This window comes from Nakaseomyces glabratus, chromosome G (genome assembly GCF_010111755.1).
Source record: "Nakaseomyces glabratus chromosome G, complete sequence".
In the NCBI taxonomy this organism is placed as follows: Eukaryota; Fungi; Ascomycota; class Saccharomycetes; order Saccharomycetales; family Saccharomycetaceae; genus Nakaseomyces; species Nakaseomyces glabratus.
In genome coordinates, this window is record NC_088957.1 from 401,225 (window position 1) to 421,265 (window position 20,041).

A 20,041-nucleotide genomic window follows, 5' to 3' on the forward strand; every position below is an offset into this window, starting at 1 on the left:
ATAATAGAGAATATAATAAGACGGTGCAGAAGAGAGACTGGTATGCTTAAGTTTCTGTGTGATTTACGGTTGTTTTTTTTTTCTTTGTTTCTTTCTCAATTCCAGTATTATTTGTCTATGCAACTGCGCAGGAAGGGATGGGGGACTAGCGAGTTTCTTCTACACCCCGTTCGAAGGCGCTTTTCCCACGCAATCGAGACTTACAAACCGAGGAAACAAATTAATGGGGATTGGACACTTCCCCTCCAGAGAAACAGGGCAGGGCGGTTATTGCAGGAAGGAACGCTATATTCAGAAAGAAAAAAGAAAGAAATTAATAACTATAATTTTCTTTGGTAATACGAGGGTTCTTCGATTTTCCTTTGTGCGGATATTGCTGGGAAACTACCCTTGATGCAGTCGGGATCTCACAGGCCATAGCTTCCAACAACAAACAAAAAACCGAATATCAATTCTTGGGATTGAAGAAAGAGCCGCACTGGTAGAATAAAGGATTGGAAGAAGATAAATCTATTAAGAAAAAAAAAAAAGCAATACTCAATTTTGACAAAATACTGATTTGAAATTTTAACAAGCTCATCGCAACTCTAGTTATCCTGCAATTGGAATGGAGCAAGGTGGCAGTAGCTGGAAAAAAAATTAGTATTTAAAGGTAGGCTTCTTGGTAACAGCTGATCAGCCTGCGAATGGTCGGGTATTTCTTGAAAGATACGAAACATAAATATAAACACAAGTATCTAAACTTCATATCATGGAAAAGGATCTTGAAAAGGAGTCTCAACTCTCTAAAGCGTACACTTCTGAGTCCTCGTTCTCCGAGAATGAAGTTGACGTTGCGTTGAAGTTCTTGAAGCAGAATGGTGATGTCGAGCGTGTCATCGATGACCATTCTGTTGATCGCAGAGCTATCTTCTATGGGTCGAAGAAGCTGGACAAGAAGATCAAGCGCAAGCTGGACAAGTACATCTTGTCATTCTTGTGTGTCACCTATCTGCTGATGTTCTTGGACAAGGCGCTGTTGAACTACGCTGCGGCAATGGGTATCAAGAAGAACTTGAAAGGTGACGAGTTCTCTAACTTGAGCACCATTTTCTCCGCTGCTTACATCTTCATGGAGCCTATCGTGACTTTGCTGATCCAGTACTTCCCGTTGTCCAAGATTATGGGTACTTTCATTTGTACGTGGGGTGCAGTGCTAGCGTGCCACTCCGCGTGCAAGACCTACGCTTCACTGATGATCGTGAGAACACTGTTGGGTATGTTCGAGTCCGCCAGTGCCGTCGGTTGTATCGCCATCAGCGGTATGTACTACACAAAGTCCGAACAAAGCGCTAGAATCGGGTTTTGGGCCACCCAGGCAGGTACTGGTTACGTGATTGGTGGTTTGATCTCTTTCGGCTTCTTGCATTACCACGGCAGAGATTTCACCTCCTGGCAGATCATGTTCCTGGTGGTGGGTCTGATCACCGTGGTGTTCGGTATCGTGACATTCCTCTATTTGCCAGACAATGTCACTAACGCTTGGTTCTTGGACCACGACGAGAAAGTCGCTGTCATTGAACATATAAGAGATAACCAGACCGGTGTCGAGAACAAGAAGTTCAAGAAGTCCCACATCAAGGAACTTTTCCTGAAGGATAAACTAACATGGCCAATGCTTATGATAACGGCTTGTTCCCAAATATCTACCGGTGCAATCGGCTCTTTCTCCACTACAATCACCAAGACTTTTGGATTTGACAGCTATGAATCAGCATTGTTGCAATTGCCAATTGGTGCTATTGTTGCAATTATCATTATAGTCACTACACAGATGATCTCAAGATGGGGACACTTCACCTTGGTTACTACTTCAATGTACATTCCTGCTGTGATAGGTTCCATCGTGTTAATCAGCTTACCACTAGAGCACAAGATTGGTAATTTGTTCTCTTTGTATCTTGTCTACAGTGGATCCTGTGTCATCACCAATATCTATATCTGGAACACATGTAACACATCTGGATATTGTAAGAGAATCTTCAGAAACGCCATCACTATGATCGTTTACAATATATCATGTATTGTTGCACCTCAGATGTTTAGAGCTTATTCGGCCCCTAGATACATACCAGCAAAGATCGCTTTACTAGTAACACAAGCTGTTTGTATTCCATTACAACTATATGTTGGATACCTCTCAAAGAAGGAAAATGAAAAGAGAGATAAAGAACAAGAAGGTCAAGCACCGGAGAAATACATGTTCTTAGATCTAACTGATATTGAAAATAGAAACTTTAGATATGTCTATTAGAACTACAGGTGCAATGGTAACTTTTTACTCTAGAGAAAAGCGCCATTCGTTCGATTTTAAGAATCTAGTACTACTTTTCAGGAATTTGGATTCCGTCTTAATAAAAATTTCATTAATTAGCATCCTGTTTAATATATTTCCTAGCTGTTATATACATTTTGTATAATGCATTTATGTCCTAATTAAAATAATCTCGTTATAACTTAGTTGTTTTTCTTCACAGTATTATCATAGTATATACGATACGAAGGAAAATGCAAAAGTGTTACTTAATTGGATGGCACTCATAGTCCGTTACAAGTATCACATGAAGTAATACCTGCTTTAAAATGGGGTTTTCTTCAAAGAAATTCTTCTCAACAGCTGCGACGGTTTACGTGATAGGTTTGTGGTGCCACTGGTGCTGGATTTTCTCTTACCGCTTAGTTGATTAACTTTCTCAGCTGGTCTGTCGTAATCCGCCATGGTTTTACGTTGACTTGAAGAGCCAGAATGTGGTGTACCAGGTGTTGAGTTTCCAGTTCCGGTACCTGACATGAATTTCCTAGGTGCGAAATAGTCATTTACCTCAACATCTTCAGGGATACTGTTGTTTGAATCAGGTCTAATAACGAGTTGTTCCCTATTCTCAATAAGTATTGAATTCTTTGGTAATGATTTTAATTTACTGTTTTTGAATATTTGGGATGCAGGTTTTAAATATACCGATACTATAGATCCCATGTTTAGTTCCAGCTCTTCTAGAACTGCAGAATCTAGTTTCGTGTTCAGTTCTAGCATAGGTAATTCACCATCGATAATTTTTAGAGCAGTATCAATGGGTAATTGTTCCTCGGCTTTTTCAGATTTAGTTAGGGCAAGTAATCTCCAGTAGCCAAACGCTCTATTTCTTAGGTCAATGTTATCTGCTTTCTCGGTACAATATTTGAGAATATTAATACAATTTGCTTCCGTTTCTTCTGATGGTGAGCGAAGAAAAAACTTAACGCTTGAGCTCAAAATTGAATATTGAACTTCTAGTGCTTGTCCTTCGATAGAGTCGGAAAATTGTTTAAACTCATCAAGATAATTAGGAATACTGTTGTAGTAGTGGGTAATTATCCAGATCATTGCATTAATAGACTCTGGTTCTTCCACTATATCTATGCATTTTATCAAGTCTGGGACGTAGTCTTTAAAGTTATTTGGATACTTCCGGAAAATGTTCCTAAAAACTGATATTATTTCTTGTATAACAAAATCGACTCCGAAGTCTAACAGATCTGCAAGAGTATCACAACAGTTCGCAGCAGCGCTATCATCCAGTTTCACAGCCAAATTACCGACTGCTCTTATAGCCTTCCTCGACATCTGAATGTCAATATCAGTCGCATATTGTTCCAATTCATCTAGAATTTGAATTAAGTTATTCTTATTTGCTAGTAAATACAAGCATTCTAGTTTCGTATCCTTTATATAAATAGGATCGTTGAATTGGATGAAAAAATATGAGATATCTAACTTAAGCATGTCTGATCCTCTGCTTAACAGTAGTAAGATCACATTTCTCAGAATTAGGAATTGTATTTCTGGAGGGTTATCTAGTAACGCAACAATTGAGTTGGAAATTCTTTTGATAACAGTTTCACTGATAGAATCCACGTAATTTAGCAAATAAAGAATGAATTTTAGAGTACCTAATGCAACGTACGTATTAACGTTCTGTAGTTGTGGTAAAATTAGATCTATCAGATCATAAGCATCATCATGCGTATTGGGGACTACAGTCACAGGTAATGTTTCAATTATCAGACCTTTATCCCATTCATTAGCTTTCTCTATGTTTTCCAAGATGTTGAATGCAGCGTCAACGCCGATATTCAACGGAGCCATCTGAGGATTTTTCTCGTGTATCAAATATAATGTATGTAATGCAGCAACTCTTATTGTTATTGCTTCGCTTTGATCTTCACTGATCTCAAATAGGTACGGTACTAATTTAAGTATTTCTTCATGATTCATTTCATCTAATTGTATCAAATTAAGAATGGCTGCTTTTGTAACATCTTTAGACATAGTAGTTTTTCTCGAAACTATCAACTTTGAGAATTTCATTGCTTCATCAAGAAATTCAGAACTCGGAATTTGCATTAGCGTTCTCAATGCTAAAACTTGTACCTTAGAGTTTCGGGATTTTAGATCATCCTGTATACTGGGAAGGAAATCCACCACCAGCCTTGGTTTCATGGACCCAATCACGGATACATACTCATGGCATATTCTTTTCACTTCGAAGTCATCGTCAATCTGCCAAAATTTGTGAATGGCGTCTCCTAACAAGGACATTTCATTGTAATTACCCAACGTTAGGTTCGCAACAATCTTTCTAAGCGCATTCTTTCGTTTAATACTGTTCAACTTAAATTTATTGACTTCATAGCTCTGCAACTCCGCGTTGATTTCACTAGCTTTATATCTTGAGAAGACTCTTTGATCGGACATCCTTTATATTATGATCCCACAGAAAAGTCAACTTTTCACAAATTCCTATCTAGTTCCCTAGTTCAAAAGCTTATAGTTCCCAGTGTTTGAAGGGATCAATGGCTTTCTAGTTCGAGTCAGTTCCCTATAATCTCAAAACTAGCAAGCTTTCGATGAATTTTAGAGTTAGCAGGCTATTTTGGCGATGATCAGACCACACGGGGAAAATAACTATAATTAAAATAAGAATATAAAGAGGAGGATAATCTTCATAATTAAGTATAGTGATATAAGACACTGGAGAAGCTACCTATGTGATTTCGCAGCACCGTTATATTGACTTATTGATGGTTGTCTTGGCTAAATAATGTTTTCCAGCACAGTCTTTGCTATATAAAGTGCACAATAAAATTTATCAAGCACCAACAATGAGTCAACACAATACTCTTCATGATCGAAATCAAGTAATCGCTACAGCTTAGAAGAAGGGGGCTTTGAATTAAGCTTTGAGGTTTAACTTATGATCATAATTCTGTACTTCGACAATAGGATAAGTAGGTATGTCTCGATATAAAACATCTATACGTAAATCGTTTGTAAGACATCTATAAATTATAGGCTACACTAGGAGTGCAAAGAGTGAGGCATCGTGAATTTAGCAAAATAATTTGTGTACTCACTATTGTAGTGCTAGTGAGTTGACTTGATTGAGTTGTTTTTTAAACGGGACTTCAAATTGTAGAGTAATTCCATTCCATACTCCGTTGTTCATTGTGCTTCACATTTTAGTCGATTGAGGTTCAATTTGACAAAAAAATAGGAACTAGTGTTAAATTAACAATTACAGGTAACGAACTACTTCTGCTATGTACTAAACAGTTTCAACAGCTTACAAGACATCATTTTTCGATGAATTAGGAAATTATTTATATAAGAAGTGACAGTTATCTACTAATTAGAATTCGCCAATTGGGATCGTGTAAATCTTGCATTTGGAAAATAGAACTTCTATACTTTGAGTTAGTGAAACTACAGCGCTTTACATACATCAACTATTGCGCCTTTCTAATGGGTATACTAATCACAATCAGAATGAGTGTGAATTACTGCTTTCTGATCATGAGTGGTCATATGGTTTGAATATACCTTATTGTGTGGCTATCGGGATTCATAATTGTGAATTATTGAGATAGTAATGGCTCTCTGATAGTCAAAATTTTCTGCAAATTCAATAGTACTGAAATATTTATACTACATTAACAATGTGTTTCAAACTTGATGAAACTAAACGGACTCAGTAAGATATTATTGTTCATGTTGAAATGATAGCTATTCTGGTAAGGCCCCAAACTTATAAATACCTAGCCCGTAAATCAGATATGAAATATCTCATGTCCCTTGCCTTTATTGCGAATATTCAAAACATTGATTTAATTACGCACATGTGTTCTCTACTTGGCAGTAATCAGTAATAGAGACTACAATAGAAATAAAATGTTGTTTATTGGTATAATACAGATCCTGCTGCTGATACAATATGTCTGTACGACTGAGATCAGGAATATTAGATTTTCTAATTTAAAACTTGATCCCCTAACAGATCAGGCCCATCCTCATCAAGGCTGGAAAGCTGCCTTCGACTTTCAAATACCTGATTCTTTTAAAGTCTATAAGGACGATTATTTTGAACTAGAACTTCCCAGAGTTTATATAATTAAGTTCGCCAAAGATAGCACAGAATTGTTGATTCCATTAAAGGATAGGAATAGCGAGGAGATCTTTCACTGTAGCGTACCTCAGCAAGCTGCTTACAAGTATAAATCAACTATCCTAAGATGTGTGACTTTGACTGACCTTGCCCCACACCCAGAGATAAGTGGACATATTGAGTTTTCTTTGTCATTTAGTAATGGGGACTCAACCTATCAATATGAGCTAGAGAACGCAAATTATTTTGAAAGTGGACTGAACAATATTGAGTTTACTCAAGAGCTCAATGCAGAAGTGTACTTTGATGCCGCAAAGTTTAATGACCACTTTTATACCACAATCAGATCAACAACGTACAAAGAAGTGGAGATATATTTTCTTTCAATGAGATGTCCCAACGGTTATCTGCTGGGAGGGTCCCAAAAGATAAACTTTGATTCCAAAGACGCTAATTGTCAACTAAATTGTAATACGCCTCAAATATTTGTTTCAAAGCATTTCAATGATTGGTGGTTCCCGAAATCATACCAGGAAATAGTAGATGCAGATATTCTCTGTTTCGGTAACAACCTATGGATAACAATTGGAGAACAAGAAAAAGGTCATCTGCTTTGGGTAAATGCTATGCAGGATGTTGCGGATGGCCAAAATACTCTCTATCATGATGTTTTCATAGAGTATACCTGTAGTGACACAATTGCAAAGACAACATATCAAACTGAACACACAGCACATTTAGAATATAGAATTTACGAGGGCACTAATACAGCAATTGCAGAGGTTCCAGCATCAGTTCCCTCGCCATCGAAATTAATCTCAAGCCTTTCAAGTTCAACATCGTCGGAATCTATCTCAACAGTAATTTCAACTGTTTGTCCTCATTGCTCTCCTTCCCGGATCTCCAGTTCCAGCTCAAGTACTAGTTCCAGTTCCAGTACTAGTTCCATTTCCATTACCAGTTCAAGTTCAAGCTCAAGTTCTAGTTCAAGTTCAAGCCCAAGTTCCAGCTCAAGTTCAAGCTCAAGCACCAGTTCAAGTTCCAGTTCAAGTTCCAGCTCAAGCACCAGCTCAAGTACTAGTTCCATTTCCATTACCAGTTCAAGTTCAAGCTCAAGTTCTAGTTCAAGTTCAAGCTCAAGTTCCAGTTCAAGTTCCAGTTCAAGTACCAGTACTAGTTCCATCTCAAGTTCCAGCTCAAGCACCAATTCAAGTTCCAGTTCAAGTTCCAGCTCAAGCACCAGCTCAAGTACTAGTTCCATTTCCATTACCAGTTCAAGTTCAAGCTCAAGTTCTAGTTCAAGTTCAAGCTCAAGTTCCAGTTCAAGTTCCAGTTCAAGTATCAGTACTAGTTCCAGTCCCAACTCTAGCGGAAGTTTCAGCTCAACATCAAGTATTCAAAGTACGCCATACACAAGTAGCACTTCATTAACTAGTTCTTTCTCAAGCTATAGTAGCTTTAATACAATTACAACTAGTACATCAAGTAATACTACCATGCCACCGACTAATGAACGTATCACAACTGTATGGTCGACAGCAATTTCTTTCAGTAAATACGAAACGTCTTCGTCTAGTATCTTTTCATTATCTTCAGGCAATACTTCCACTATGACAACTAGCAAGCCTAGTACTTATATTATAACGACCACAGTTAGCAAATATAGCACTTCATCTACATTTACTGCGTCAACATCTCTTCCATCATTGTCAAGTTTTGAGTTCCCAAGCACCTCTATTTCAATTACAGTAACAGGATCTGTTTCTATATCACTGCAAGAACCATCAAGGTCATTAAAACCTTCATCAAGGGAAGAGTCACCTCCTGAAATGCCAACTATTGATAGCAATAATGTTCCTCCCGTTGCACAGGCTCCTACAACTACCAAACTAAATAACCTTTCTAGTCTACCTCTCAGATTAACACCAATATCTCTACAGGTGGATACATTTCCTTCAGCGCAGATTACAAGAAGTGCTATCTCAAGTATATCCATCTATGAAGGTTGTGCTTCACTAAAAGGTGGCATAAGTTCGTCTTTCTTGTTGTTCTTTATTTCAATTTTAATTTTTTTTTAGTATGTCCTGTGACTGAAAGTGGCTCTAAGGAGCAGTTCTTGTATCTGAATTGTTGTTATAGTCAATTACCGATAAGTATTTGATTTGGTCATCAGGATAATATTTTTTGAAATTACGGTAGACTCTTTTTTGAATATGTATATTAATAGCTTCTAAAATTGGAGGTAATAAATTACCTTAACTGAACTCCTATTATTGTCTGGCGTCTGTAGGCAGCCACTTCTTCACATCGCAATGGTTGCTTAAAAATTCCTCTAATTGAGCCTTCAAAAAGTCCACTTCTTTCTTCATTTCTTCCATTGATCGGGCAATTCTAACGTCATCCTGGTCTGGTCGTAGGTTTGTTCCTTCCTCATTCATGTCACGAGCCTTCATATACTCATCTCTTCTGAGATCCCAGTCATCTAGGCGTTCGTACACCTTATCGCCAATATTGTTTTCTTTATACCTTGGTATTATATGGGTATGTAGATGAGGTACTGATTGGCCAGCTTCTGGTCCATCCTGTATTGCAATATTAACTGCTTGGGCCTTATATACCCACTTCATAAACTGGTGTATTAGTTGCACTGTATTGAAATAATCAGCGTTTTCTTGAGGGGTAAGTTGTGATAGCTGTACAACTTGAGATCTTAAGGGAACGACTAGTACATGGCCTTTAGTAATGGGCTTCAAGTTTACGAGGGCATAACTGAACCTCGTCCTGAAGAAAACTTGTTCTGTCACGAGAAATTTGCTAAAGTATATAGGTGTAGACCCACTCATTTCTTATATAATATTCTGAGTCAGAGTAACAAAACCTAAATGTACTTTCCTTTCAAGTATTGGTCTTAGTTACTGGGAAAAAAAGTTTGGTTACATACCTCATTCTTTTTGATTGAAGTGTGAAAGTCCTACACCAATTTAATTCCTATATTTCCCTGAGGCAGTCTTAAAGTGTTACCCGAAATTATTGGCTGAAGGAAACAAAATAGTATTATATTACTTGTACTTTAAAGAGCTATATATAGAGGTCAGAGCACTAAAAACAGGTGGATAATGTGTTAATATGTACATATTGTAATGTCATTATTCGAATTCTCATTAGGGGCATCTCATATTGCAATTTTGTAGTTAATTAAGTTATTTTCATTTGGTAAATGATTGGAGTATTTATCGTATGTTTGGTTGCGGGTATGGCATAATTCTCAGTAAAATCTATAGTTTACTTTTAATCTGTAAAAGCTGATAGATCAGAAAAGCGTGAGGCATATAGTTATTGTGAAAATCGTAGCAAAGTGGATTGTGATGTTTTCTATAGTAATAGTAACGATTGAGAGCTTAGTGTTACAGATTAGTAGGATACGTATAAACTGCCGTCTTGTTCCTCAAAGGCAGTAAGTAGATCTGCAACATCGTCCCCATTCATATCCCAGCCAAGTTTAGACGATACAGAGATATTCTTTAAGCTTGGTAATCTAGATTCAAGTAAAGCGATTGTGAAATCATCCGGATGAATCTTTGAAGCAAGACCTAAGGAGCCACTACAATCCAAATATATGGTCCTTAGAGGTCTAGCTTGTCTTCTTACTTCCAGGGGTAGGTCCGGTTCTATTGGAGTCAGAATGTATTCAGAAAATAACCATTTCGAGCAGTAATCAACTTGTAGTCTTACAGACAACAGGTTCCTGCAATACCTGAAAATAAAATCGAGTGAGTTCTCTCTCAAGGCGGGCATTGGATAAAAAAATGACAAGTGCTTTAAGTTATGTCCAATTTTTGCCAAAACTGTATATATAGACTGCTCGTCTACTTGTGGGCAAAATGAGAATTCTAAAGTGGTTATTGTTTCAGGCCAGTTGGTCATAGCAACAAATTCATTGGTTATCCCTCCACTTAGCTTCAGATATTGAAGGTTATTTGGCCAGCAAAATTCTTGGAAACCTTCGCAATCTATTGAGCTTCTTGGGAAAGAAAGATGTGTAAGTTCGTTGAAGTTACTTATAGCTTTAAAAAGATCTTTCAGTTTGACTGTTTCGGAAACAAGTCCTAGATCAAGAAATCTTAACTTATGGCAATTTTTTAGAGAAATAAGTGGCGCATAACCAAAGCTTGTTTGAGGTGCCGTAAATGCAAGTAAATTATTGGAGCATCTTCTAAGTAATTTGGAGACATTGGAATTCTTACCACTTTGTAAAATTGTGGATAAATCAAGCATCTGAACCAGATCTCCTAATCTGTATCTATCTATTTTCTTGGAGCCAGCTCCGGGCATAGACGTTGTTGTAACAGCTGAGGTTATTGTTTCCACAAAAGCGTTAAAGTTTCTACTTGATAGTTTGGGGGCCCGATAAAGTCTTCCCAGAGACAAATAATACCAGTATTTAGATACCAACATAACGTTCATAATGTTTTCAAACTCAGTATTTTCTTTTTCATATTCTGTCTCTTCTACCAGATCGAAATAGTACTTAACAACACGTCTTTGAATCTCTAATGGAATCTTCATCGGTATCATAGGAGGTTCGCATTCCACTTCATCATCCTGTATGGTCAAGCCTTCAAGTGACAAGTTTGTACTCCGTTTTCTTCCATGACTAGATAAACGTTTATTTCTATTTTTCCTCTTTGAAGTTTTGCTCTCTTCATCCTGTCCTTCATCATCACTCTCTGTCAATATATCGTTTCCAACAGAATCAGTGCGTCTAGTCTTTGCACCTATGATCTTCAACTCACCAGATTTATTTGTATTCTTCTCATTTCCATCATACTCGTCACCATCATAGTACTCATCGCTTAGATCATCTTCTCCATCGACTACTCTCTTTCCGGTAGTCTTATACCGTGATAACATAACATTCTGCATATATCCCTGGCCACCAACGTACTTCCGATAGGGCACAGCTGCCCTTCTCGGTCTTGACTTATTAGCCATTAATTTTATTACTTGTGTTCTTGATATCTACACTTTAGTATTAGAATATTTTCTCAGCAAATATAGTACTGTTCTGAACACTCCAACTTATGATACACACTTGCGATGAGCTAAGCTCCGAGGAGATTTAAAAGATTCACGATATGCACTTGAAGTTGGGGATGACAGAATGATAACCACAAGAAGTGAAACTTTTGATAATATTCGATATATAAATTAATGTTATTAATAATTATCAGTTAATGGTTGATTTTATAGAATTAGATACTTACATACCATTAGTAGACTTCATGGCGTATAGAAAATTTTTTGTGCTTGTTGATTATTGAGTAGCAATGACAATGAATTGACCATTATTGATCTGTGCCATAAGTACACAATTTGGGTCAAAAATATAAATTTTAGTTACTTCTATTTATCCTTTACTTAGCTTATTACAAAATCATCTTTTCAAGCTTATGAAGTCGATTTTGGTCATTAAACACTGAGGTTAGTTGGTTTGTCTCATCTATTAACTGCGCAATAGGTCGTCTGATTGAGTGTGTTGTTTGATGTATTTGATGGGAGTTTTCCAAATTCAATTCAATAACATCTCTCCGGTAAGCTATCTTTTGTGTTGCACTATCCAGACTATCACTAATGGATTGTAGCATCACTGGGTGTATTTCGTTTCTTACTAGTTTATCTGTAAGACGTTTATCGTTAGTTTGTTGGATATTTTCGGTTAGTTCTTTAGCATCTTGCAGTAGTTTCCTCTCCTTTGCAATTTCTTGCTCTAATATTTCTGCTTTCCGAAGCTCTTGGACATATCTCTCCTGGAGAAACCTACGCTTCTCATAAATATATTCGATATTCAAGTCATTCTCTGTAAGACGAGATGGAAACTTGGAAAACCGCAGTTTCTTCTCTATCCTTTGCAAAATGTCACCAAGCATCTTCTCTTTGTCCTCTTTGATTAGTTCTATTTCTTGTCTCTTACCTCTAAGTAGTCTCATTAGTTCATCATCGTACTTCTCAAATACTATATCAACACTATTGGCGCTATTCGTTTCCAAGAGTTGCATAACTGAGTCTACCAAAATGCGAGACGGTTTTCTCCACCTCTTTAAGTTATAGTTGTTTGGCAGCCTATTCTTCATTTCCCGCCTTATCAATTTGGGAAACTGCCAGGGATTCTCTTCCTGATCTTCATCGCTTGAACTAGAGTCGCCACCGGCATTGAAGGTCTGAAACCTCACTTTGCCCTCATCAGTACCTACAACGCTGGATGTCTCTTCATTTACAAATAGATGCCTCTGATTCCGCACTTCGTCATCCGAACTATGCACAATGTCATCGTCTTCACTCCCTGAGCTCGTAACAATTCCATCCAGCAAAGACATAACCACTTCTACAGAACTTCACTTGTCTACTATCTAGTCTTCCTCTTCTCAGCCTGGTCCAGCCTTAGATAGCAATTATATGTCTTGATCTGCAAGTTAATTGTTTATTTGTGAGCTCATCGCGCGTTCGGGTCTTAATTTTAATTTTTATTTTGGTCAGACAAGGTTGTATAATGCGGAAGGGTTAATAGACAATGGACAGTAAATATGTGCAGATACAACTTCCTTCAAGTTTGCTGGTGGATAAATTCAAAGAAACTATGACAGTAAAATTTAAGGTCTATAAGATACAAATATGTAGATAGTGTAACAAAGTAAGAAAATCCGAAAAAACATTATATCTGATTGTGTGAAGATATCTATACTAAAATAGGAGAGTGAAATAAAAGGTATGAATGTTCAGCATCAAAGCTAGTTGGGTTTTGTTAATTATATATAAAAGTGCAGGTTTCCATCTTATACCTTAGTTTCCCCAAAAGAGGTAAAAATTCATAAAGCTTTTGTAATAACTCAGAAGTCAGAATCGAACTTGATCTTGTCACTGCTTGCAACTGAACCAGCTGTCTTAGCAGTACCGCTGGTAGCAGAAGCCTTTTGGTAGTCAGAGACCTTCTTTTCAAAGAAGTTAGTCTTACCAATAGATGTAGCTTCTTCCATGAATGGGAATGGGTTTGTGGCGTTGTAGAATTTCTCGTTACCGAAGGATACTAGCAGCTTGTCAGCAACGCTCTCGATGTATTGATCTATTTCTTTCAAGTCCATACCCAGCTTTTCAATTGGCATGGAGTTTCTGTAATGGGCTTTTTCGATTTCGACAGCCTCGGTAATGATCTGTTCGATAATCTTTGGATTTGGCTTGGTCTTCAAGTGAGCAAACAACAAGCATGCAAAGTCGGCGTAGAAGCCTCTGTCTCTGCAGATGTGATTTGTGGCCATAGCGACACCAGGCATGATACCCTTCTCCTTTGTCAACCAGTACAAAGCAGCGAAGGCACCGGACATGAAGATACCTTCTCTGGCAGCGGAGGCGACCAATCTTTCAGCGTAAAGAGATTCATCGTCAAAGACCCATCTGTGAGCCCATTCACTCTTAGCCTTGACCTCTTCTTGTTGGCAAACGGCCTTGAACAATGGGATGTTGTCAACACTAGTGAACAAAGCATCGACCAACATAGAGTAGATTTCATCGTAAATGTTCTCCATCATAATCTGGAAACCATAGAATGACTTACCTTCTGGGTTTTGCAATTCAGCGGAGAACTTCTCAACAATGTTCTTGTTAACAATGTTGTCAGTTCTAGAACAGATGGCAAGGTAGTTACCGAAGAACTCCTTCTGACCAGCACTTAGAGTTTCCCAGTCCTTGACATCCTTAGCCAGTTCCATGTCTTCAGCAGTCCAGAAAGCCGCCTCAACCTTCTTGTAAGCAGCCCAGATCTCATGGTACTTGATTGGAAACATGACAAATCTACGCTTGTTCTCCATCAGCAAGACCTCATCCTTCTCGCCTTCCTTCATGTGATGACGCTCATCGTCAAACTTGGATAGAAATTTGTGGTGTTCTTCAGCAGTAACGTTCATTCTTGTATACCTTAAATATATTGTTATTTTACTAGGTGTTATCTATTATATACAGATCAATTCCAATTGGGCAAGATCAATCAAATCCTTGGCCCTCTTTATATACAATTTCAAGGCCAATTTTTCAAAATTTTTCAAAATTTTTCTTTTTTTTTTTCCCCTTCCCTTCAAGAGAATTATAGGAATCCCAATTATATTTAAACTACAAGGGAAACCCACCCAACACTCATCACTTGCCCCCGCAGAACTATCGAGGTCTCTTTAGCCACAAACCACTATTACTAAGATTAAGATCAATGTCCTGATGGCTTCTCCCATTGTTCTCCAGACACCCCCCAATCAATGAATGAAAAAAAAGAAACGGGAACGACGTTTAGGTAAATATTTACATCAGGTTCCTGTAACGCGTGGATGTTTACGTGTTTCTTGCCACAACTGTATGTTTGTTTTGTACACAAACATAAGAAGTACTGAAATATATATGATATATATAAGAAACGCAAATATCCAGATTTACATTGACGTATATACGCGTTCAACTTGTTCACACCACATTAAGAAAACATTTAGCAATCAAGCATACGGCTCTTTTGAAACTTCCTTGCTATAGCCCCATGTCAGAATTTCTTATCGTAATGGCCACCGTTGAAGTATCACACCAGTAATCTCACTTCTAAATGCAATATTTGCATATTGTAAATACTACAGATTATAAACTACTGCTGTGTTGACTCCATTTCATGTTGGCGAAGCTGAAATAACAATTTCAAAAATTAAAAAAAAATTAATGGTTGCTAAGAGATTCGAACTCTTGCATCTTACGATACCTGAGTGCTCCTGAGTTTGTTAACCCAATAAGTATTTTTCAACTTGAATCAGGCGCCTTAGACCGCTCGGCCAAACAACCATATTGTATTTGTTGAAGATGTGAAAAGAGTTAATGACCATATTTACTACTACCAAAAGCCTGGATGTAAGATACAGGGTACGAGTTCGTCACAGGTATTCAGCGGATTATAGCCGTAGATCGGTACGTATCACGGGATGTAATAGTTTGGATAATAGAAATACAGGTCAGTAATATATAAACGGTTCGGACTTTCACTTATGTGTCACAGAAGAGGAACCTAATAAGTCTATGTGACTTATAAAGACTCGTTCTTCGAACAAAGATTCTCCTGGTTTAACTTAAAACTTATAACTCTGAAACAATAGTAATGTGTGACTCGATATAAGCTGAACTTGTACCAAGTATCAAAACTAAAATGTTAAATGATAATAAGTCTTATTAGAAAACTAGAATAAGCTTTTTGGTATTTCTTATTACTGTTCTTATTGTGATCTTTCTACTGAAAGAATAAGGAAAGTATAATAATACAATTTACTGAAGAAACGAATTTTAATTCTCACGTCTGAGAATTCGGATGCTATTTATATCCTTCTCGGATTAGATAACTTATGGCCGAATGGAGAATCTTAAGATCTCCTTTTACCCCGCGGAGTTTCCTTTTAGTTGGGGTAAGTAATTGGGGTAATTATTTTATTAAGCGCTTATCTGATCTTGAGGTTAAGTCACACCTTGCTTCAGATTTGATTCGTCATATGTACGTCATGCTAACATAACTTTAATCTCCGCATCTTTAATTTAGTGGGGCACGCTGCTAGCTATTAGGCGGCATCCGTTTATGCCCCACAAGGTTCCCGAGGTATCTTATGAGATACCTCGTCATGTCACGTCAATTCTCCACTTTCCTACTTCTGAGGTTTCTCCTTATATGTTGCCGGCTTTAAGGATACATCTCATCCGTCAATCAAGTGTGAACTGAATAACATGACTTATGCATGACGCACACTCATCAGAGCGTTTAGCTTCCTACAACCTTACGAATCTACTTAAATAGGTCACATGTAGTGCACTAATATCATAATGCTTACACTGGAAAATCACGTGAAAGCCGAGAAAGGTATACTCTACAAGTATTAATGGAATATGGGGATGTATAAAGTTCAAGCACCGTTAACATAACAAAAAAAAAATCAAAACTCTAGATATACAGATTATAGCTAAATCATTAAATGAATATATACAAAAACAACTAACCTACAGATATTTTTGTTTCCCTCCATATCTGGGCTAGATGGTTGACAAATCTCTTAGTCTTCTTGTCAAACCGTACCAGCTTACTGTCGGCGTCACCTATCCTGTCAACAAATGTACAGTAATACTCTACTGAGCTCCCAATTCTGTACTTCCATTTCTTGACTACTCTAGATGGAATTATAAAACCTGTGATGGCTAAAAACCCGCGTTTGGGCTCCTTGCTGGCAAACTGTTGTTCATCTCTTCTCACAACATTTACATCTGTGCTTGGTAGCGATCTTTTTCTTATACCAACTTCGCTTTCAATATCTATTTCTTGTAACTTATCCGACTCACATTCATAGAAAGTTCCTTTACCCCAAAGCAGTTTATCTTCATGATCAACATGTATTACTTGGTTGGAACATATTTCGGGAACACCAAGTCTATCTTCTATAGTTGAGCGTCTAATTGGTCCTATTATACCTGCGTCGATAGTGCCTACTGCAAATTCCATTCCAGCAACGTATGGACCAAACCAGAACGCTTCTTTTGTACCGGTTGAACAGTGAGCATAGTCCCTGTGCATGTTCATAACCATACCCATGATTAGTCCACCTAACTTTTGCTTCTTGTTCAACAATATAACACCCCCATCAACTTGATGCATTAAATATAGGTTATAATACCCATGAAGTATAGCACCCATGGGATCTGATGTATCTGTGAGGCGTGGGTCATTCATTCTAAGAGGAAATTTGGAACCAATTGTTTTATATTCATCCATGGATGGCTCTAGTGATTTCATAACATCCGTACATATATACGCATGCAGCAAAGCCCCCAGATACTTGTCTCGCCACATATATAAACCGGAATTTTTATACTCTTCATTCTCCAATAACTCTTCTGGATTTACATAAGGTATGACCTCGATATCCATCATTACCACATCTTCAAATGTATTAAATATTGATGCTAGAAACTTATCGTCATAACCAACAAATGTTCCCTTATTGAAACTATCGTCAATGAGTGCTTCTATCTCAATTATTGTTACGTGTTGATCAGATTCCTCCGCATATGAAATGATTGCATCCTTGAACCTTGCTAGAGTCACATTCCTTTTAAATACTAGTTGAATAGGAAGAGTATTTCCATTTTCTTTTAGAAATTTAAACAATTTCCTCAATATATGGAGATTGTTTGACTCTATAGTAATAACTAATCCTTTGCCCTTTGCTTCATTTCTCCAATTCCTCAGAAAATTGAGATTATATTCTAGAGCTCTTTGTTTTGTCTTAGGTTTCGTTATAACTTTACCCGTTCTCAAATCGGTAAGTTTTGGATACAAGTATTGATCTGAAGTGACATTCACAAATTGAAACATTGGAAACATCCTATGGTTAAACTCAGTAGCATTATGTTCATCTAGTCCAAGCTTTTTAAAAACCTGTATCACGTCAACCCCTTTATCTAAAAAGCAATGGTTATACATTCGAATTCTTTCAACCGGGTGCAACAAACTGTATTTTTTCATAGCCATGTCTTTATTCCAGACTAATATTTCACTATTGTTCCATTTTGGATCGCCGTCATACAGAGCTTTCACTAAAAGACTACATCTATCTAAATCAGAAGCAGCATTCCAATACGGCAATGTATTGTATTCTAGTTGTTCTACCGTTAAAGGTTTCCAGAATAGCAAGTTTTTCCATTGTTGCTGGCGGTTATTTTCCTGCTCCATTTTATATGCCTTTGAAGTAATCCTGCCAAATAACTGACTCGAACTTCCTAGTTTCAATTGACTTTCATACTCAGTATACCTATATTTTATAGAAGACAACTTTGCTGTATCTTCATGTTGGTTATACCAAATTAGAAGACATAGTGAGATGAAAAATGACAATAGAAAAGAGGCACGTCTGTTGAAAGAATGCCTATTCCCTAAAACATCCTTACAACCATAAAAAATGTATCGAAGCCCCTCAATGGACATTTATATGCCACTTTTATTCCCAAATGTTTGGGTAATGTTCCGGATTACTTTAGCTGTTAGCTGAATATTGACCCTCTCCTATCAATGCGGAAACAAAAGAAAGCGTCCTCGAACTACCACGACCATAAGCTATTGGAGAAGCTAGTTTTACAATGTTGTTTATATAGTATGAACATGCTATGGACCTAACTGATGCAAAAGTACCAGGTTCAATTGTGAACTGTGGTCTTCATTCAGGAATGCACACCATGGCTTCCCAGACAAAGGAGAGAAACCATTGCAGCAAATATAGGACCAGAACAAATCAACAATATAGTCTTGCTAGATATATAGTTTTTTAAGTTCCTTTTCTACAAACTTACCACTACAAACTAATTGTCGTTTTCTTCACAGCTATTATACCAATTGATTTACACATTCCATATTTCGCTACGAAGGTGTCTAGGGACTCGAATTTCTCACATTAGACAGCATTCGCACTCATTTGGATTCCGCACTGAAAGTCTTGTACTGCAACTGGGTTAAACGGGTAAATCTCTCGAATGCCTAGCTTCTTAACAGGAGTGTTACTAAATACCAGGCAACATGAGGAAAGGACACGACATCAACTTTACAATCGATTTGGGTGCTGGCTGCTCAAAAGCATTCGTTAAATTGCCTGCACGTAAATCAGTACGTACGTACAGTCAACAATTCTAATTTTGAGAATTGGCCACGTCAAGTATAACTGATGCCAAGATTCCTTTCAAGACTGCAGTAAATCTACAGTCATTACAAGACTACCGAAACATCACTAGTGCTGCTCTGATAACTAAACATACATTTTTCTTGAGCATGAAAGTGAGCTAAACACTGCATACATATAATGATTACTGTAGTAAAATGAATCATATATATTGTAAAGAAAAAACTATAACTTGATTGCCAAACATTAACCAAAGACTATGAGATTATTGGGTTTATTCAGGCGACATCTGAAAGTAAGAGAACAAAAAGAATCGAAAAAAATAAATGCTTCCAACCAGATTTGAACTGATGATCTCCACATTACTAGTGTGGCGCCTTACCAACTTGGCCATAGAAGCTTAAAATGATTGATATTCAAGAAAAAATTGTATCCTGCTATATCGAATAGAGAATATTTTTGACTTATAACATACAACGTGGTAGCTCAAAGTATAAGTCTCACCTATAGTTGAAGAACGAATCATCTAATATAACGATGCATAAAAGGCGCTCTTCTTAGCGTTTATGCTATAGCCAACCTTCCTAATCACTTAGTTAGGTCACGTGCGGTGAACTAGTATCATAAAGTATACACAATTGTAAACCAATGAACACGATTCCGAGAATTTCTTTGCTACATATCGATATCTTGCAATCCCATCATACCCCATTCCTTGAGCATCCTAACTACCAAAGATAGTTAACATCTTCATATGGACCGAAGAGTCAGTTACTAATATTCAACAACTTATTATGGATTAGCACAGTTTCATGAACTTAATCAAAAAATCATAAAAGTGCAGTATTGAAATATTGCTAC

General features: G+C 37.3%; 8 protein-coding genes and 2 non-coding genes across 10 annotated transcripts; 2 read left to right on the forward strand and 8 right to left on the reverse strand.

The window, feature by feature from the left end:
- Window positions 1-751: 751 nt before the first annotated feature.
- Window positions 752-2,293, forward strand: THI73 (Thi73p; the record flags this gene model as incomplete). The annotated part of the gene is made up of 1 exon (XM_446540.1): window positions 752-2,293. One exon carries the CDS (start codon window positions 752-754, stop codon window positions 2,291-2,293), a length of 1,542 nt encoding a protein of 513 aa, XP_446540.1.
- Window positions 2,294-2,617: 324 nt separating this feature from the next.
- Window positions 2,618-4,774, reverse strand: APL1 (Apl1p; the record flags this gene model as incomplete). The annotated part of the gene is made up of 1 exon (XM_446541.1): window positions 2,618-4,774. The coding sequence occupies one exon, from the start codon at window positions 4,772-4,774 to the stop codon at window positions 2,618-2,620; it is 2,157 nt and encodes a 718-aa protein (XP_446541.1).
- A 1,473-nt stretch (window positions 4,775-6,247) lies between these two features.
- On the forward strand, window positions 6,248-8,539 carry SAG1 (Sag1p; the record flags this gene model as incomplete). The annotated part of the gene is made up of 1 exon (XM_446542.1): window positions 6,248-8,539. The coding sequence occupies one exon, from the start codon at window positions 6,248-6,250 to the stop codon at window positions 8,537-8,539; it is 2,292 nt and encodes a 763-aa protein (XP_446542.1).
- Window positions 8,540-8,731: 192 nt separating this feature from the next.
- On the reverse strand, window positions 8,732-9,304 carry HNT2 (bis(5'-adenosyl)-triphosphatase; the record flags this gene model as incomplete). Its single annotated transcript, XM_446543.1, has 1 exon — window positions 8,732-9,304. One exon carries the CDS (start codon window positions 9,302-9,304, stop codon window positions 8,732-8,734), a length of 573 nt encoding a protein of 190 aa, XP_446543.1.
- A 568-nt stretch (window positions 9,305-9,872) lies between these two features.
- Window positions 9,873-11,453, reverse strand: PFU1 (Pfu1p; the record flags this gene model as incomplete). Its single annotated transcript, XM_446544.1, has 1 exon — window positions 9,873-11,453. The coding sequence occupies one exon, from the start codon at window positions 11,451-11,453 to the stop codon at window positions 9,873-9,875; it is 1,581 nt and encodes a 526-aa protein (XP_446544.1).
- A 434-nt stretch (window positions 11,454-11,887) lies between these two features.
- On the reverse strand, window positions 11,888-12,835 carry OKP1 (Okp1p; the record flags this gene model as incomplete). The annotated part of the gene is made up of 1 exon (XM_446545.1): window positions 11,888-12,835. The coding sequence occupies one exon, from the start codon at window positions 12,833-12,835 to the stop codon at window positions 11,888-11,890; it is 948 nt and encodes a 315-aa protein (XP_446545.1).
- Window positions 12,836-13,345: 510 nt separating this feature from the next.
- On the reverse strand, window positions 13,346-14,416 carry RNR4 (ribonucleotide-diphosphate reductase subunit RNR4; the record flags this gene model as incomplete). The annotated part of the gene is made up of 1 exon (XM_446546.2): window positions 13,346-14,416. The coding sequence occupies one exon, from the start codon at window positions 14,414-14,416 to the stop codon at window positions 13,346-13,348; it is 1,071 nt and encodes a 356-aa protein (XP_446546.2).
- Window positions 14,417-15,204: 788 nt separating this feature from the next.
- On the reverse strand, window positions 15,205-15,323 carry tL(CAA)6. The gene is made up of 2 exons: window positions 15,286-15,323; window positions 15,205-15,248 (listed from the first exon to the last, which is right to left on the reverse strand). It is a non-coding gene; the product is annotated as a tRNA-Leu (tRNA).
- A 1,189-nt stretch (window positions 15,324-16,512) lies between these two features.
- GVI51_G04103 (alpha-mannosyltransferase) lies at window positions 16,513-18,495 on the reverse strand (the record flags this gene model as incomplete). Its single annotated transcript, XM_446547.1, has 1 exon — window positions 16,513-18,495. The coding sequence occupies one exon, from the start codon at window positions 18,493-18,495 to the stop codon at window positions 16,513-16,515; it is 1,983 nt and encodes a 660-aa protein (XP_446547.1).
- Window positions 18,496-19,507: 1,012 nt separating this feature from the next.
- On the reverse strand, window positions 19,508-19,580 carry tT(AGU)6. Its single transcript has one exon. It is a non-coding gene; the product is annotated as a tRNA-Thr (tRNA).
- Between the last annotated feature and the right edge of the window lie 461 nt (window positions 19,581-20,041).